We start from the raw sequence: 19,556 nt of genomic DNA, 5'->3' as shown, positions 1-19,556 counted from the left end.
TCAAAATATTGCTTTTCGGTCATTTTTATCGTGAACTTGTCAAGCGACTTGAGCAATATGGCGGTCGCTAATTGGCTGTTTATGACACTTATATTGTGATAATATTATTTGCATATGTAAACACAAGATTGTTGTCTTGAAGCTGCTTTACTTTTTACAGCACAAGTCAACTGAACTAGGTTCTTTAAATGAATTACACTGTGTTATGTTTGGAATTTAAAAGATTGCTTTGACTTTCAAAATCCTATACTTTTCGTGATAAATTTCGCAAAGTTAAGTAACTTACGTACTTTTTATTGCACCCGCTTACCGGTTTGTAGATATGTCGAAAGTGGCCACGTCGAGGAAGTCAAAGCGTTTGATGTTAAAGAAGCACCCTACTGTTTTTTAAAAGCCGGAGTTCTTCCCTCCATGAGAACGAAGGAAAAAGCTCATCAGCCGTGGGTCTGTTTACACAAAACCAGTGCAGACATATTTTGTGCCCATTGTACATGTGCTGCAGGGTAAGTAGTAATTTGTAAGTGAATAATATTATAAATGTCTTTTATGCAATTTATGACATGATTTTAATTATATTTCTTCCAGGTTAGGGGAAGCTTGTAGTCATATTGCAGCCCTGCTGTTTAAGGTAGAACTGGGTGTTAGATATGGAATCAATAAAACATCTGTGACCAGTGAAGCTTGCAAATGGAATAAAGTTTTCAAAAAAGAGGTACATATGGTATTTACACACACACAGTTTTGTACAAATCTAATCAAAAAAAAAGCAAATTGGAGTATCTAATCCATTCAATTTGGAAGGAAGGAAGGAAGCTTCTTTATTTTACCCTGGTAAAAACATCAATCGATTGCCTAAAATATTTAGAAGTAAAGATTTACAATTAAGCTAGGACACTGTACATGTTGTAAGAATTTTCGTTGTATTTTGTTTCAGATTAAGCCAACCACTGTCGATAACATCCAAGGGTTAGTCAACAGTAACAGAAAGAAAAAAGTGGAATCTTTTACACCATCCAGCAGGGATCCACTTCCAGATAGCTCTGCACTTACTTCTTTTCACAAAATCTGCCCTTATGCCGCCTTTTTTAACCTCATTCCTCCATTGCCTGGTGTTTGTCAACAAAGTACAACATCTGAGAAACTGTCTGAGAATAATTTTCCTTTTCACACTAACAAGCCTTTATAATGAAGAAAACAAGTCCCTTACTGATCATCAACTGTCAAATAAAGTACAAGAAACCTTTCTAGCATATTCTGTTACTGAACATCAAATTGACAATCTTTTTGAATTCACCAAATGTCAGAATGTGAGCCCCTTTTGGTTTGATCACCGCAAGGGAAGGATCACAGGTACTAAAGCTCATGATGTATTGGTCCGAAAAGAGACAACACCCCCTGACCACCTCATTACAAGAATAATGAGCTACAAGTCATATGATCTTAGCAGAAAGGATGCTGTGAAATGGGGGACTAGACAATGAAAGCATCGCATTTCAAGAATATTTACAAGAAATGCAATCCAGCAACCACAAGAACTTCACATGTAATAAATCTGGGTTCAGAATCAGCACCGCAAATTCATTCATGGGGGCAACAGCAGATGGCATACTATCTTGTGACTGTTGCGGAGGGCACACTTGAAATAAAGTGCCCTTACAAATATAGGGCTCTAACTGTTGAAGAAGCTGCACATCACTCAGATTTTTGTTTAGATGAAAATCTTGAGCTTCCTAGAAATCACAGATACTACACACAAATTCAATTTCAAATGCTTGTATTTAATTGTAATTATTGTGATTTTGTTGTAATGACATTTCCCAGTCCAGATGAAGTTTCTATGGTAATTGTTAGATTGCCTAAGGATATAGATTTTTGTAAATTGTTGCTTGAGCGCTGTTCATTGTTTTTACTTGAACATGTTATTCCAGAGATTCTTACAAGGAACATAATGGACAAACATTTGGAAAACAGACATGACAAGGAGGATGAGACCAAATGGTGTCTGTGTGAGGAACCAGAGTATGGAAAGATGATATTTTGTGACAACGAGGAATGTAAGATTGGGTGGTTTCACTATCAATGTGTAAATGTTAAGAGGAAGCCTGTTGGCAAATGGTTCTGTCCTAGTTGTAAGAAGAAAAAGGAATGACATTATAGACATACGATGCTGTGAAGATGAATCTGCAATGATACATACTTTAATAGGTGTTTTGCTTTACAAAAATGCTTTTCTTATCACATGTATCAACATATTCTTGGCTCTAGCTCATAATAACTTTCTTCTATTTATTACATATGGAAAACGTATTATTTGGTTTAGCATTGGCATTGCTCACACATATTATACATACAGTATGTGTAAGAGTAAAAACAGTTAAAGCTGTTTGCAATACTTTCAATATCTAATAAATCATAGAAGATATTATTAGAATTTATATGGTTAAGCAACATTTAGTACTATGTTGCACACTTATAGAGTACAAACACTATAAGTGTGCAACATAAATACCACTAAATACTGCTAAATTATGCTAATCCTATTGTTTTCTATTGTTTAATTAGCACTATTTACTACTAAATAGTGCAAAGTGTTGCACACTTTTAGTGTTTGTACTCTAGTGTTTGTACTGTATCATAAGAAATCCACTATACAGCATAACTGTTGTGCTAACAGTTTTCTTATTCAGTTCACTAGTCTTGGATGCATATTCATAATTGCAGCACAAATGGTCATTATACTGTCAGCATGAGGAACCATGTTCAAGCTCATTTTTCCAGATAGAATTCGAAAGTTCTTTAGTCTTTCCATTGCTCTCTCCACATGTATCCTAATGTGAGCAATTCTCCTACTCTTCTCCACCTCTCTTGCACTAAGCTGCTCCTTTCCTTTCTGATATGCAGGAATGACGGGTTTTGCCCCTCTAGACAACACCTTCATCCACAATCAAAAAACCTCTATCAGCTAAGATAGTGTCTCCATGCTGAATAAAATCTAAATATCCTGACTCTAAACTGATGACTTTATCTGAAGCCCTCCCCCCATATGCACGTGATATGAATGATACACCACCAGATGGTGCAATGCTAACCAAGAACTTTATTGTATTAGCATGCTTATAGTTACTGTAGGTGGCAGATCTTGCATTGAAGTTTCCTGGGCATTCTATAAAAACTTCAGTGCAGTCAACTATAGAAATGCAGCTAGGGTAGGTATCTTTGATACACTGCGGCTGAGATCGTCTTGCTTCCTCTCTTGTTGGCCAGTGAATGAAGAAACAGATTTGCTTTGCAAACACAGGAAGAGCACTGTCTAATAGAGAACTTACCAGAGATGGAGAAATGTCAAAGCGGTAGGATAAATCCCTATGAGGTGCATTTAGCCTAAGTTTCATTAGAACCAAAAGAAGAATATCAGCTGAAGCAAGAATATTTGATGACGGGAAGGAATCTGCAAGGAAACTACTTAACCAGAGAAAGCATTCATGAGATGGTAGGCCAGTATAGAAAAGAGTAGATTCATTTGGATTGGTGGAGAGATTCACGAGTGTTGAGGCCCTCATTTTTGGTTTGTTGTTAATAGTCAAGGAGTGTATCTGTTCTTGAAGACGTGCCAACTCCCTTAAAATTTCCTTCTTTTCCATATTCAACTCTGCTAATCTTTTCAAGCAAATATTATGTATAAATCGATCTGCAAAAATAAATATAATATATGTAAATAAAAATATGCTATATATTATTTTTACTGAATTTTAATATAAACAACTTTAAAATATATAAAACTTATTACAACTTTTTCTACAAAGAAATTGTATAGAAAAAAATGTATTTTAACAATATAAGCTAAGATATCATTTTCCTACCTTTGTTGTTCTCTTTATTTTCTGACAAATCCAATAAAGCGCCTGCTGCCATTTCTGTATCTGTACGTGTCACATCATCATCATGCCGTCGTTTGCTGGCTTCTGTCGATCTTGATCGTTCAGCAAAGAAATCTTCAAGTGACTTTTTATAATTTCGCTTAGAAATTCTAGAAAATCTTCTGCTGGCAGTTTCTGAACCTTTACAATATCCCATGTTCATCGTTGGTTTATAGTCTGGGCTCTCTGGATTATCACTCTTTCCTAGTACACAAAAAAAATTATTGCAAATTGTTTACATCGATTATGAACGCACTTAGGAGATTTTGAGCGATATTTAAACAAAAATATTTTGAATGTAGATATTTTTAATCCCTTTTTAAATATTTCCTGAGAGAAACGTGTTCACTCATACAAAAACAAAAAACAAAACAAAACAAAAACATAAGACTTTGTTTTCGTAAACTGTACACGAAATAAATAGACATAGATAGACATTTCTATACTATTTTTGCGTACTCTGTATCACAAATACACGGGGAAAATTACGATTTATGATCAGCTTACCTATAACGAAATGTTCACTACAAATTCTGTCGTTGTCTGAAGAAGGAATCCATAAGTTTCCGTTGTTTTCTTCTCGTCTGTTGATAGCTTTTATCCACATGCTTCGCCTGGGCTCCTCTTTTGGTATCCGATGAAACTTCACATTTTCTTTCCTATGTTTCCCCGAATCTTTGTTCGTACAACCCAATACAATACACGTTTTACCCATCGTGACAAAACTTCAAAAATATAGCTTAATTATATCAAGATACACTTTTTAAAGGGCAACAGTTTGTTTACAAAATGATGGCTAAACTGACGGCCGCGTGACGGCCAGCTTCGTTTTCAGGGTGGTCACGTCACCGGAAATACGTCAACAATGAAACCTGCCTATGGCGAGACTCAGCGATTGCATATTCATCAAGTGTCTAAGGATTCAATAAGGATTCACACGGGCGATTTTTGCGGCGAATTTGAGGTGCGATTTTTTCGGCGATTTTCACGGCGACGCAAAATCGCGCGTGTGAACACCCGGCGATTTTACTGCGATTCTAGAAATTCACGTCGCCGTGAAATCGCAGCGGTTTCGAACATGTTCAAATTTCACTGCGATTTGGCTGCGATTTTCATGAAAAAAAGGCCAAAACAAGCATTAGGGGTCCCCCCAAAGCAGATTTGTATATGATGTTACGTCACAAAAAACATGGCGACCAAAAAGATACAAGCAGAAAAAAGAGCAAAAAGGCAATGGAAAAGTGAAGAAGAAGAAATTCTGATCAGCCAGTGGTCCAAGTACGACTGTCTTTTCAATACAAGTTCGGAAGAATTCAAGAGGACGGACAAAAAACAAGCTGCACGAGAAGCAATAAGAAAGATGTTGGAGGAGGAGACGGGTAGCTGTTTTACGGGTAAGGATACACTTATTCAATGATATTTATTTGGAATTAGTTATGGCAATTATATAAACCTAAGTCTTTATGTCTTTGTGATATTATTAAATGAATTTTTCACGTTGGTATCCCTTTATAATGAGTAAGCCTGGGCAGACGAATGTACGCATGATTGTAAACTTTTACAAAATGGCGGATGTCCACAACATTAAAACTGGTTTCTTCACAATGCGTTTCAACGTCTCCCGTAGCGTCAACGTCAAAAATATTATTCATAGTAGGATGGTTATTGCCTACACTTTCCAGGAATATTTAGTATTCACAGACTATATATTGTGAACTTATATTATGTTGAATTTTTGGCTGTAACTTCTTCGTCTTCACATCGTGACTATATACCGGTAATTACCCCTTTCGTATTCCAAACCACGCATTCATTTTTATCCATAAGCTTTTATCTGTCGTTTTATTTTTCTGAATACATTTGTATTGTTATTATTCTGCACAATTTGTAAGCTTAGTTGTTTAAACAGTATAACCATGGAACATTAGTTTTACTAAATAGTACAATTTTATGCAAATTCTATTGTTTTCTATTGTTTAAATTAGCACTATATTTTGTACTATTTAGTAAATTGTAATTCACGGACTATATTGTTTGCACTCTATATGTTTGGTGTTCATTACTTTTATATAATTTACCTTTGCTTGTGACTTAGATGAAGATATAAAATCCAAATGCGAAACCTAAGGACCCATTATGGAAAAGAATTGGGGAAGACAAGAGCTTCCAAGGTCACTGGAACTGGGACTAAAGATGTCTATGTACCAACTTGGAAATGGTTTAAAATGCTGGGATTCCTCTCTGACAGTATTACCCCAATAAAGACAAGACCAACCCCAGGTGTGCAAATCCCCATTGATGACGAAAATGAGGAAAATATTAATGAACACCTGCAGGAGTTTTCAGAGAAAGAAGACTATGCAGACACCCCATTGGATGCCTCTAGTGATGCAGGTGATATGTTGGCTTCTAGGAAATCAGTGAATCGTAGTAGTAAGTCATCTGTGAAAACTGACCTCGAAAGCAAATTACTGGAAAGAACCATGTCAGTGCTTGAGGATATTGGTAAAAAGCGGGTTTCTAGCACAGAGGAAGATGGCGATTCTCTATTTGCCAAACACGTATGTCACACTTTAAAAGAAATAAAAACCAAACAGGCCAAGGAGATGGTGAAACTTAAGATCCAACAATTGCTTTTTGAGGCACAGTTTTGTAATAATTCCCAAGCAACACAACCAAATGTTTGGGAATTACCATTTCCTAGTAGTTTTGCTCAATTATAGTGAGCATAAATTTCTATTCATGGAGAGTTGTAACACATGTATGAAAGGTTGTTACTAAGAAATATTTTTGCCTTTTCTGCCAAATTTTAAGTTGGAAATTGGCTTATGCCCCTATAATGTCAAGTCAGCTGGAGGAGGGGGGGAGCCAGACAAGGGGTGAGGATAGACCTAATTGGCTAACGTGAGCTGAGTTGTCACGTGACAGAATTATAATATGGCAAATGCCCCGTGGTCGGACAAAAAATGTTGATCTAATACCCACTCCCCACCCCAAGCCCGGCCTGCCCCCTGGTGCATAACATTAATGGGTGCATTATTCAAAATAAATTTTTATTGTAAAATTACAAAAATATGTAATTTATAAATATTTTACATTCACTATATGCCATATTCAAAATGATTAACAGGCTGAGTGATATGAAAGGTTACTAATAAATATTTATTTATATGTTCATCTTAGCTGTTATGTTGTACTTTTTCTCTTAAAAGCAAAATTTACAGTGATTTTCATGAACCAATGAAAATGCAGTCTTTTCTTTTCTACCATTTAGGGAGTGTTCATTATTTATGGTTGGGAGCGGTGAAATAATGGGGGAGGGCAAAAGACTTGGGGACCTTATTGGGGGGTTACTTGATTTTCAAGATAATTTTTAAAGACAAGTTTCAATGTAATATTTTTTGCTTTTTTGCAAGGGGTTCATATAGATTATGAAAGTGTAGTCACCAAAAATGCCAGTCCCCCCCACCACCATTTCATAAATAATGATGAATAGTAAACTACTATGTACGAGGAATACAATAATGAACACTCCCTGATTGTACAAGATACAAGACAATTACGGTAAAAGTATATTCCACTGCCAAGATACTTGCCCTGGTCCATTGACAAAATCACACAACTTGTCCCTCACAGCACTTGCCTTTTGCTTGTGATTACTACCAGGAACTGTCAGATTGTTGATATTTGCAGTTGAAGATGCATCACTATATTTCACACTGCTGGGGTCATCAGCCAGTCCTGCATATCCCTCGCACTGCTGCATGAGATAGTTGTGTAACAATATTGTTGCATGAACTATTGATACTGCATTCTCCGGCTTAACACACAATGTTGTGTGGTACAAACGAAACCTGGAACTCAGAATGCCAAAGGCATTTTCACTTACTCTTCTGGCACGGGACAGTCTATAATTAAAAACACGCTGCTCTTCCGTCAGACCTCTGTTTGGATATGGTTTCATTAGATTTTCAGAGAGGGCAAAAGCATCATCTCCAACAAAAAAGTATGGCAGCACAGGTCTCCAATCAGTGAATTCTCCATCAACTGGAAGTTCCTTTGGTTCTGGGATATGAAGCTGTTGTTTTTCAAGGGCTTGGTAGAAAAGAGTATTCTTTAGGACCCCACCATCACTGATCCTGCCTTGGCAACCAACATCTGCAAAAATAAATTCTGCATTTGGCCCTACCACTGCCATCAATACAATGCTGAAGAACCCTTTGTAGTTGAAAAAGTCTGAGCCACTACCAGGGGGGTGCAAGATCTTGACGTGCTTACCATCTATGGCACCAAGACAATTGGGCAGCTGCCACCTGTCATTACAATAACAAGCAATGGTTTTTAGCTACTGTATATTGGGTAAGTATTCACAGTGCTATAAAGGTGATTTATGCAGTCATTTTTTGTGGCTCTACCAAAAAATGGATAAAAGTCATTAGATTACGAGACAAAAATGAACACATCCCGTGAAAATGATACAAAGTGTAGTGATTTCAAAAAAAATGTCAATTTAAGAAATTAATTTTGGATGTAACTGTCTGAATCAAAGAACAACACTTATACCATGTAAACACGAATTTATAATATAAATATTTACCTGTGATAAAATCCATCCGCTATTTCTTCCCACTGTTGAACTGTGTTTGGACACGAAAGGTATCTTGAAGCCAAGCTGGTTGTCATTGCTAGACATACGTTGGGAATTAAGGCTGAAAGTGTCCCTTTTCCTATCCTAAACTGGTACTGGAGACTGGTGTATGACTCGCCGGTCGCGAGAAATCGTAGAGTTACGGCGAGTTGCTCAGCTGGACAAATTGGTTTTCTCATTATCGTGTCTTGTTTTTGGATAAGCGGATCGATTTCGCTTAATAGCAGCTCAAAAGTGGCCAGGTCCATACGTAAAAAATTCTTGTAGTGAAAAGGATCATCCGACAAATCTTTTAAAAGTTTGTGAAAAGCACCATCCACTTCTCTCGTCGCGATCCATGGTTTTACCCAAATTGTTCGAGGTTTTCTCCTCTTCCTCTGCCGGCGAACCGCTAAGACAATAGCTGTACACAAACAGGCTATTGCAGCGTCAGATTCATCAGTATTCATAGCAAATCAAGGCCCCAAAACACTGAAATTTCACGGCTTTTCAAATATTTGTTTACAATTTAAAAACAAAAAAATTGAAACAAAATTTTACTACGCATGCGTCATGGTTATGACCGCTGCTACAACTGATTGCGTTTCATAAATCGCCGAGAAAATCGCAGAAAAACGCAGCACAACTACAGAAAGAATCGCAGTAAAATCGCCGGGTGTTCACACGCGCGATTTTGCGTCGCCGTGAAAATCGCCGAAAAAATCGCACCTCAAATCGCCGCAAAAATCCATGAAAGTTATTATTAGCGGGGATTTTTAATAAAAATTAAAAACTCCCGGGTATCTAGTATTTTGAAAATCGTTCCCGGGACCTTGTTTACTAGTGTGAAATTTTTCTAAGTGCCACAACTTGGACGCCGTGTATATAGTATGGCGAGACTCGGCGAATGCATATCCATCAAATGTCTAAGGATTCTAAGAAGCGCTTTGCTATCCTAAACAAAGTTAGAAGACTTTGAATCCATGAAAGTTATTATTAGCGGGGATTTTTAATAAAAGTTAAAAACTCCCGGGTATCTAGTATTTTGAAAATCGTTCCCGGGTCCCGGGTATCTAGACACTTCCAAAATAATAATGATTTTGTATAATAATTGTAGTTTTGCCGCCAAGCACCAACGGACAATTTGGAAAACTGACTTAAAAACTGAGTTAAAGATGTACAATTCACCTACCCTGGGCTCCAGAGGTTCTATAATTCGCTTTTACCGGAACATTGAACGAGTACGCTTAACATTTGAAGAGCTTGCAAGTAAATACGCTCTTTCCCGTGGCAGTTTCTTCGTTTAAAACATTTTCAAAACAGAAAATTCCAACCTAACAATTTCGTTATCATAATCCCCTCGAAGAGAACTTTACTGTACCGATATATGCCCAAATCCTGGTACTTTGTGATAGAAATAAATGTTCGTCAATTGCATCCTTGTAAATTTTATGACGATGTGATTAACAAGATTTTTTTTGTCACAAAGAGTATTTTGCCATATCTCGGATAAGTATCTCTTCGAAGGTATAATTCGAAGATGTATTCGCATTTAGGCGAATGGACCGAATGTTGGCATATTACCTGTTCTCCAAAGAAATACCATAAAAATCCACAATCTACTAACTTCTCTAGCCATCACGCTTAAAAAATTGTTGGATTTCTTGGAATTTTTTTGTAATGTCTAAAAATAGTCTCAATAACAATATCACTCAATGCCAACGTCAAAATATGAATAATCTTGAATAATGTTGTTTACAGTAATGATGAAAAGGTAAATTATGTTGTTTACATTTGCCAATTTTAATAATTGAAATCATGGCATGATTCCAAGAACTAAGCGCAATGTGAATAAACATATTTTTTAACCGAATATTTTCTACATATTCTTCTACATATTCTTTGAAAAAAGTTACATTATCCCTTTTAGTATCTTGATTGTGTTAAGGATCAAGATATCTGATCGACATTTATGACGTTTGAAAAAAAATATTTTCTGCTTCGAAGCAGGCCGATGGCGTCTTTGAAGTTCGGTAAAGCGAGACAAATTTTGATAAGATGAAGAAGTTACTTTCGCACTAGGAAACGACTGATGTTAACAGATGTTTTTTGCAAATCACTATAAATTTAGCCTAGTATACGGTGGCTTGTAAGGGCCAACCACATACAAAAAAACTTGCCTTTTATCGCGCGATAAAGCCTCTCTGATTATCGCGCGATAAAGCAACTTATCGCGCGATAAAGCAACTTATCGCGCGATAACAAAACTTAGTCACTATCGCGCGATAAATATCAACTTATCGCGCGATAAAGCAACTTATCGCGCGATAAAACAAATTATCGCGCGATAACAAAACTTAGTCACTATCGCGCGATAAAGCAACTTATCGCGCGATAAAACAACTTATCGCGCGATAACAAAACTTAGTCACTATCGCGCGATAAATATCAACTTATCGCGCGATAAACACTTATCGCGCGATAACACTTTACTAGTGTTCAGGCTCCTACGGTCATTACGCACATGGACAAGATGGCGAGCGAAGTTGAGAAGGTGAGTTAACTGAATTTCCGCCCTTCGAATTGGTTTTTTTTAAAGCAATTAGCATGGGAACCATAGGAAAAGTGAATAGTTGTACTAGACTCTAAAAGAAAGCGTGTTTCCCTGCTTTATTTGATTATATTACGGTATAAACATGGTATAACTTAAACTTCGAATTCCAGGTAGCTGGGTGAATTTCGTTTTATCTTTAATTAATTATTTTATGTTTTTATATCGATAGCAATGCGTTTTTTAATGTTATCTTTCAATTGAGTGCATGTCAGCTAACTATGAAAGACCTTAAAATAAATTGATGCCTTTAACAACAGGTGAGGGCAGGTGAAAGTTAATACTAGTGAGATAATGTTATAGGTGCAGTGAAACCAGGGGAAGGGGGGGAGGGGGCACCCTAACTCTAGGCTAGCCCCCACTTCCCCAATGCTTGTCACATAAAAATGTTGCATTAACTTTTATGTTGCTAACAGAACCTATATATAAAATAGTGCATTTTTTGGTTTGGTGCTCCAGAGATTTTTATCTTCATTGTTGCAGATGCAAATCATTTTGGTAAGTGCTTAGTATTTAGACTAACTCAAGCTAATCTTCAGTAAAATTCTCTCTTTATAGGAGTGTAAAATGATCTTTCTACTGTTCGTGTTCTACCTTCCAATGACAGAATGTGTTCTTCCTTCCTACATACCAGCCATTGAGGCAGACCGGATCAACAGGCCGGCAGTAGCTATCATCACACAGTATTTCCATTTAGGTTTAGAATATGTTGAAATTCTTGCATTTTTGGCACTTTACCATGGCATCTCCTTAAGTCTTCGGCAACTCAAGCGCATTCTCAAGGAGTGCAACTTAAGAAGACGAAAAGACCATTCCAACACAGAGAATATCGTTAATGCAATTGAAATAGAACTTCAGGGTAGTGGAAGCTGTTTAGGCTATCGACAAATGCATCAACTGTTGAGAAACAAGTATTCCTTGGTTACATCAAGAGAAAGTGTACGTTTGGTGCTAAGAGGACTAGATGCAGAGGGTGTTGAGAAACGGTCAAGTCACAAGTTACGGCGTCGACAGTATTTTGCAAAAGGACCAAATTACATCTGGCATTTAGATGGCTATGACAAACTCAAGCCATTTGGCTTTTGCATTCATGGAGCCATAGATGGATATAGTCGCCGCATTCTCTGGCTTGAAGTTGCCTCTTCAAACAATAACCCAAACATTGTTGCTAAATATTACATTGATTGTGTGAGGCAATTGTCAGGAGTTCCCAGGATAGTTAGGGGTGATTGTGGCACAGAAAATGTAAATATTGCTCACATTCAAAGATTTATAAGGGCTGATGATGATGATGCTTTTGCCAGAGAAAAGAGTTTCTTGTATGGAAAATCTGTCTCCAATCAAAGGATTGAAGCATGGTGGTCACATCTTAGGAAGAGTAACTCTGATTGGTGGATTAATTTTTTTAAGCAGTTAAGAGAATCTGCACAGTATAATGACAGCAATCCTATTGAGGTAGAATGTCTCAAGTTTTGTTTTATGCCAGTAATACAAAAGGAACTTCACCATGTTGCTGAAATGTGGAACACTCATCGCATACGAAAAAGTACTAATATAAATTGTCCTAGTGGTATACCCGATATGCTTTTCTTTTTACCTGAAATGAGAGATACTCATTGTTACAAAGTACCAATCAGTAATGATGACATTGAAATTGCAGAAGAGCTATGTGCTGAGGAACCATTAATAAGAGGTTGCAGTAAAGAGTTTAATGAGACTGCTGCAATGATTATGGAAGATTATGGTCTTACACATGCTGCAAATGCAAATGAAGCTTTAAATCTGTACTTTGACATTCTTAGTCATTTGAGTGACCTATAATAAAACATGCTTCATTTTTTTAATGGTGAACAATGGTGGCGTAATTATTGTTGTTTTGGTATGAATGAAAACTGTAATATATTTATCACCACTCTTCTACTTTTTGTCAAATTTTTATTTATTTATTTTCATTACAAAAATGTATGGTTTACCAGAAAGAAAAATGTTATCACACTTTACCATTGTGGTGATGGACGAAAACTTTAGAAACTTCTTTCGTGCATTGGTGGCATAGTAGTGAGAATGCTGGCCTTTCAACACTGTGACCTTGGTTTGATTCCAGCTTTGGTCATAGGTGACCTGAGTTTGTTTGATGAGTCATTCTCTCTCATGCTACAAGGGTTTTTCTCTGGGTTCTCCAATTTTCCTCCCTCAGCAAAACTCAACACTGTGAGCAGAGAGGTGTGATTTAACAGATACCTGATTTTGCCCCAAAAAAGATAATACAATCAATCCTGCCCAAACTAACTGGAGTCCCGAAAGGAAGGAGTCTGTTCCTATGTGGTCTTGATTAGTTAATGCATAATTCAGGTGTTTTAAAATCTTAATAGTAAGAGTGCAAACAATTAATCCGCGAAACACTAATTACTAAATAGTACAAAACATATAGTGCTAATTAAACAATAGAAAACAACGGACTTTGCATGAAATTGTGCTATTTAGTATTACTAAAGTTTCACCATTATAGAGTACAAACACTAAGAGTGTGCAACAATTTCCACTATTTAGTAGTAAATAGTGCTAATTAATTGCTAATCCCAGGGCGCTCCTTGATAACAGCTGTTTGCTGACGAGCTTACCCTGGTAAAACATGTAATTATTATTATTATTATTATTATTATTAATAGAAAACAATAGGATTAGCATAATTTAGCAGTATTTAGTGGTATTTATGTTACACACTTATAGTGTTTGTAATCTATTGTTTGCACTCTATCTACTTCAAAGTAAGTTGATAAATACAGTAACTGTTAAGATATTTTTTATTTCTTGACAATTCCATGGATATTTCATCTATCAAATGATAAATTGCTGTCATCAATAAAATCATTTTTGAATCATCCTATAGTGAAGTAAGAGCTACTAACAACAACTGTACACAGTCACTCTTGCACGTAAAAACAGTTGGAAAGTCTGTTATCACCTGAAGTTCAATGTGGAGTGATAATTCCAATATGTGCAAAGCTCAAACGAACTGAAACTCAACTACAATGAAATAATAAATGTGAACAGAGAGGCTTTAATATAAGTTGATTAAAGTATGGTTCCCTACACCAACAGGACATTTCTAGACAAGACAACAACTGACTCAATGCCCTGCAAGGTACAAAGAAATAAGGAAAAGTCATTATAAAGTTTGGTCTGCTTAATACTGAACTATATGTGATAAACAACAACATCTCAACAATTGAAAAGAAATTGTACATGTGGTCTTTCTAGCCTCTAAAAGCCTTTACAACTGATAAACCAGTAGAATCAGAGTCTGTTTATGCAAATTTGAAGTGGTAAGCAAGTGGATTTTCGAGAAGAGAATCCATCGTATTCTTGAAAAGATTGTACGAAGAATAGCCTGATGACGGCAATTCAAGCACAGCTCCACATGTGTGAGCTCTTGGAAGAGGTTGAAGGGAAGACGGTTTGAAAAAGGCTACTTTGATTTCGTCTACCACGATGGTGCTGCTTGCTGTGCAGTATCTTAGAAACTCTTCGCATCTTTTCTTGTCAGCCGAGTTGATATATCGCTTCTAGTAACTGAAGATTTTTGCTTCTTCTTTAGTCAGCTCCTCCTGTCTTGTGATGACCAATGATGCTACCTTACTTGGTTCTGGAGCTTGCCTGCCATAAATTCCATCGATGTCTTGTTCAGAAATATTCTGCCAAATGTTTTTTCCTTGCTGGCACGCCATCATTCCTGACTTAACCTTGGACATAGTGTGCAATGGGAGCTGTAATAACTCATTATTTGCGAGCTCGAGTACAATCTTTCTTGCTGTTGTTGGTGTATCAGGATTTATTTGCAACCCTACTCTGTCTTCCAAGTCAATGATAAATTGTTTGTCTTCATTATCCAGACTTGAGGAACTCAATATTTCTGCTAACCTGCCTCCCTCATAAGAGCCAAGATACTCCATGTAACTATTTAATAAGAGATCTTCAGATACCTCCTCTTCGCCAAGTAGCATGGCCTGGATGTTTGCTCTGTTGATGCATACAGGGAACATGCCAGTGAGTATAAAAGAATGGTTTTACATTTTACACCATTACGTACATAAACAATTTCACTATTACCTCTACTTGCTGCAGGATTTGTGGTAACATCACCTGTCTGAAGTGACACCCTCTCTATAATAATATAATGTTGAATAGGTAATTAAATCAAATTACTAGTAAACTTGGTCTGTGCAGATTAAATAATATCATAATCTTTATAGCACTTAGCAAAGACAGAGAGGTTTAGGTTATCTCAACCCAGGTGTTGTAGTTAGTGAACGCATATTGACAGCGTTTACATACTTGAACAATCCAACTGCTCATGGCCAAAGTACACCTGATTGTGGTTTACAGGTGTTACACAATCAAGAATTTTAAAAACATCTTAACACTTTAATAATAAATTACGTTAAGATTTATTTGATAAATTGAATTTAAAAATGTGTTGACTGAGAATTCTAACACAAATAAGTACCTCATGTTGTGGAACTGGCTGTGATGTTAGTACAGATGGCATCACAATGTCATCTTCAGGGGAACTGAAAAGTAGTTTATACAAGTTAATAAAAACTCCTAATTGATTAATTATTTTCTGGTACAAAAGCCATACCATCACAATGATAATTATCCACAGAGCTATTTTTGTTTCTTTGGGGGACTTCTTTCAACACAAACGGCTCTGCATAGTGGCAAAGGATAAAGCTGATTCTGGTATTGTATTGCCAATCTGATACTCTGGCTTCGACTGAAAATGGGAGAAAACAGACCCAACACCAGCCCCACAAAATTATTTCAAAACAGCAGTACAGTGATTTATTGTAACTACCTCCAACTTTTGTTGAACTTTTGTTGTTGACAAAAAAAATTTAAAAATAACTATGATTCCCAAACTACCTTTTAAGGTAATTCGGAAGAAATTAAATTAGCCATATAATTTTGCTGAAAATCTTACCTTTCATCATCAGCCAAGAGTTGGTTAGGAACATCTTCATTCACATGTTCAATGTCAAAGCCTGCCATCTCATTTTTGTTGTTATCAAGCATTGTATCATCAGGAAGCTGATCACTTCGATCAGGACCATATCCAATGAAGGAGATCTCTTGTTCATTCGACTCTTTTGCCATTGGTATAGGATCTTCAGTGACTGTCATATGTACCATTTTCCCCTCTACGACTGCTACAGGCTCATCAGGTGTTAAAGCACAACTTGGCTCAACAGATAAATGAAAATGTTCCGGAAGTTTGCTTAATGACCCCACCCAGTCATAAACTGCCATCATACTATTACTATCATGGAATCTTCGTCTAATTACTCCTTTTTCATAGTGGCGCACTTGTACTGTAACATGCATCTCTGTGGTTGAAGGCTCTGATGGGATTCTGTTTTGTCTAGCCAGCCTCAGACTTTTAAGTCTCTGATCTCTATCTCTTTCATAAACTTCTTCCCTCTTTTCTGTTTCCTTTTGTTTTTCTTTCTCTTGATCTGCACAAAGCGATTCAAGATATTCTCTATCCTGAACAGATCTTAAAGTGTTGCGCTCTTGTGTAGTGCCTAAGAGTAGACTTGCTGAAGGCAGATCTTTATTATCATCAGAGTCTACAAGTGTTGTATTCTTTTCAGATGCAGGTACTTTTTTTGAAATTAAGTAGAGCCTGAGTCTCGAAAGTTTGTGTGTTTGCAAATATGCACCAAGTGAAAATAGGCCAGTAATAACTTCTTCTTTAAAATTTCCCAAATTAAACATCATGTCACATGAATTTCCAAATACTGATGTGTTATTTGGAAAAAATAATGACTTTGCACGTGCTAAGATATCCTCCTTAGTACTGTCAACACTTAGGGCTACATCACGACTTCCACAACCTCTAGAATGGCGGACAGAACAGTATTTTTCCTTCTTTTCATCATAATGCAGCCATCCAAGGCTTACATTTCTTTTTCTAGTTGACTGTGTCTTTTCATCAGACGTGCCTTTTTTTTTTTTACTTTGTGTTATTATGTCATAAAGCTCTTTTTTCCTTTTTTCCCTGTTCTTTAAGGCTTCTGAAACATCACTTGGGCTAGCACTTGTATTCAATAATTGTGTATCGCAAAACCTTTTCAAAGCGAAGATATCCCCTCTAGCTTTTAATCCAAAGGTGGTTAAGACTTCCTCAGAAGCATACTGAACTGCTGCAAAGTCCATCTAAAAAAGAATAAAATCAATTATGACAGGCATGCAACATAAGACTAATTCCATGTTAAGTCTGTCCAACTTCATTCTTTGTTGTGGGGTCTTTCTCTTGCAGGCCTGTCTATAATAATAATATCTATAGTAACTAGTTGGCCTGAGTATCATTCTTGTACCCAGATCTTCTGATCTATTTTTCCATGTCAAATTATAGCAGTTTTGAAATATGTTTTAAACAATTATTATAAAAACATCTTTGTATAAAGTTATGATATTCATTAATAGTTCATAAGGTTTCTGTCCAATTGGAATTTGCTATTTTGGTCACATGACCACCCAAGCTGTATATCCCTCCACAAATCAAAAGAACTAGTAGAGCTTGAATCCTTGTGTTTTTCTAAAATGGTTTGGCGAGTTTAAGTCACTATTTCACTGTCACTGGAAAATAGTTTTGCCACTTAAGAATGTGTATTTATGCTTGAAACATTAACAAGATGTTAAATTGTTGTTCTCATAATAATTGTTTAAAAAATATTTCAAAACTGCTATAATTTGACATGGAAAAATCATCTAAAACACAGAAAATTCTCTACTGGCATTTCAGGAATTTGACATCCATTAGAAATTTTGCTATTGCTATTGCTGTGCCTATCAGCCAATTAAATTTGATATACCAACAGGGTGGTCCAGAGCTTAGGATTGTATCTATTATATCAGAAGTTCTGGGTACAAGAATGGCCTGAATATCAGTCTCCTCCCCAGTTCCCCTCTCCTCTCTTGGAGGGGATGATGCTAAGGCTAGAAACTAGTAGATTCCTTTTCAGCACATTCAAAACAAGTTAAATATTATAAAATCGATAAAATGCTACTGATTTTCCAAGGTATAATCCTATATATATGCTTTCCCATATTTGTGGGTAATTTCAGATGTCAGAATGTTGTCTATATATGAATGCTAGGTACCACTCCCCGCAAGATGGATTATGTGACATAATCATACTAGTGAGTTGTGCATGACGACAACAGATATGAATATCAGTGTGAAAACTACAAATTTGCTAACCTTTTCCTCCATGAAATTCTCGGTGACCGCATTAGTTACTCCTCTTTCTTTCAAAAAGTCACATACCTACAGAAAATTATATATAATTTAATATATAAATAACCAACTTGTTAATGAGATCTAATCATTTACAATATACACAATGAGAGAGTTTGTATGACAATTGGGTGGAATTCCCCCAGGAAATGAAAAATCATTCCCAAGAGAGGGAAACAATGAAAGGAGCTTGTTATGTTTATCGATTCGACCTTTGATTGGATCTGAATTGATTGGAATTCTATTGAAAGTGATAAGGATAATAGAAATCCATGTCTATTGACTTCGAAATTTCAAATGAACCATTAACTAAAGATAAAAAAAGAAAGGGAGGTCTTTATCCATGTGAAAAGGTTGATCAAATTGTAGTAATTTGATGTTGATCAAAATACATAAACAAGCAAACCATTTAAACAAGAACGCAGAAGCAAGAAAAACACTGTTTGTTAAAGTGAAATGGCTTTTAAATGAATCAAATACTTATTAAAACTTATTAATTATTTTTTCTAAGAAAACCCTACCTTTGAAGGATAAAGACATCAATTTGTTACATACGTTTAACTCACCTTCTCAACTTCGCTCGCCATCTTGTCCATGTGCGTAATGACCGTAGGAGCCTGAACACTAGTAAAGTGTTATCGCGCGATAAGTTGTTTTATCGCGCGATAAGTTGATATTTATCGCGCGATAGTGACTAAGTTTTGTTATCGCGCGATAAGTTGTTTTATCGCGCGATAAGTTGCTTTATCGCGCGATAAGTTGCTTTATCGCGCGATAATCAGAGAGGCTTTATCGCGCGATAAAAGGCAAGTTTTTTTGTATGTGGTTGGCCCTTACAAGCCACCGTACTAGTAAGATCGGGTCCTTCACACTAGACGGACAAAAATTGTCCGAGTTATTTTGATTCATGACAAAAATTGGCTTCGACATAAAAATTGTTCGGCCTGCTGTGTTCTAGCTCCCCCGCTGCCGCTTTCGATCAGTGTCGTCACTCAACGCAACGCTTTCTCCCCTGAGTAGCGGCTGCTTACCCGAGCACAACATTCCTTTCCTATGAATTAACCAATCACGGCTTAGTTCTCGAAATCCAGGAACCAT

The 19,556-nt window shown here is 36.5% G+C and overlaps 5 protein-coding genes and 1 pseudogene across 11 annotated transcripts in view; 3 read left to right on the top strand and 3 right to left on the bottom strand.

The window, feature by feature from the left end:
- The window catches only part of LOC116296762 (uncharacterized), a 46,084-nt gene extending 35,875 nt beyond the window's left edge, over positions 1-10,209 (bottom strand). For 4 of the 5 annotated variants that reach the window (XR_016120739.1, XR_016120743.1, XM_089035392.1 and 1 more), the window contains exon 1: positions 10,129-10,209. The gene's annotated coding sequence lies outside the window, so the exon portion shown is untranslated. The remainder of the gene's footprint in view (positions 1-10,128) is intronic. The other variant, XM_089035387.1, reaches the window with a different exon arrangement.
- LOC148913758 (uncharacterized) lies at positions 268-2,238 on the top strand. The gene is made up of 3 exons (XM_089035407.1): positions 268-503; positions 586-712; positions 935-2,238. The coding sequence occupies exons 1-3, from the start codon at positions 412-414 to the stop codon at positions 1,184-1,186; spliced, it is 471 nt and encodes a 156-aa protein (XP_088891533.1). The 5' UTR covers positions 268-411; the 3' UTR covers positions 1,187-2,238.
- On the bottom strand, positions 2,183-10,122 carry LOC148913756 (uncharacterized). Of its 2 annotated transcripts, XM_089035371.1 has the most exons (4): positions 9,737-10,122; positions 4,425-4,592; positions 3,861-4,121; positions 2,183-3,688 (listed from the first exon to the last, which is right to left on the bottom strand). In XM_089035371.1, exons 2-4 carry the CDS (start codon positions 4,522-4,524, stop codon positions 2,922-2,924), a joined length of 1,128 nt encoding a protein of 375 aa, XP_088891497.1. In that variant the 5' UTR covers positions 4,525-4,592; positions 9,737-10,122; the 3' UTR covers positions 2,183-2,921. The 2 variants fall into 2 exon arrangements, with proteins under 2 accessions (XP_088891497.1, XP_088891493.1); XM_089035367.1 differs by lacking the exon at positions 9,737-10,122 and having other exon boundaries at positions 4,425-4,829.
- LOC148913757 (uncharacterized) lies at positions 5,107-7,094 on the top strand (annotated as a pseudogene). Its single transcript, XR_016120734.1, has 2 exons — positions 5,107-5,311; positions 6,013-7,094. The product of XR_016120734.1 is annotated as an uncharacterized LOC148913757 (transcript).
- Positions 7,237-19,143, bottom strand: LOC148913754 (uncharacterized). Its single transcript, XM_089039078.1, has 8 exons — positions 19,025-19,143; positions 18,423-18,488; positions 16,140-17,374; positions 15,663-15,726; positions 15,266-15,319; positions 15,139-15,175; positions 8,515-9,022; positions 7,237-8,230 (listed from the first exon to the last, which is right to left on the bottom strand). Exons 1-8 carry the CDS (start codon positions 19,052-19,054, stop codon positions 7,477-7,479), a joined length of 2,748 nt encoding a protein of 915 aa, XP_088895204.1. The 5' UTR covers positions 19,055-19,143; the 3' UTR covers positions 7,237-7,476.
- Positions 11,070-14,037, top strand: LOC148913755 (uncharacterized). Its single transcript, XM_089035360.1, has 2 exons — positions 11,070-11,098; positions 11,714-14,037. Exons 1-2 carry the CDS (start codon positions 11,078-11,080, stop codon positions 12,974-12,976), a joined length of 1,284 nt encoding a protein of 427 aa, XP_088891486.1. The 5' UTR covers positions 11,070-11,077; the 3' UTR covers positions 12,977-14,037.
- Positions 19,144-19,556: the final 413 nt, after the last annotated feature.

The sequence above is a fragment of the Actinia tenebrosa genome, unplaced genomic scaffold (assembly GCF_029948245.1).
Source record: "Actinia tenebrosa isolate PJP-AT-01 unplaced genomic scaffold, QUT_ActTen_1.0 PGA_scaffold0__85_contigs__length_37466705, whole genome shotgun sequence".
Classification (NCBI taxonomy): Eukaryota; Metazoa; Cnidaria; class Anthozoa; order Actiniaria; family Actiniidae; genus Actinia; species Actinia tenebrosa.
The sequence above is the reverse complement of the archived record's forward strand: the minus strand, read 5'-3'. Positions and strand labels throughout refer to the sequence as shown.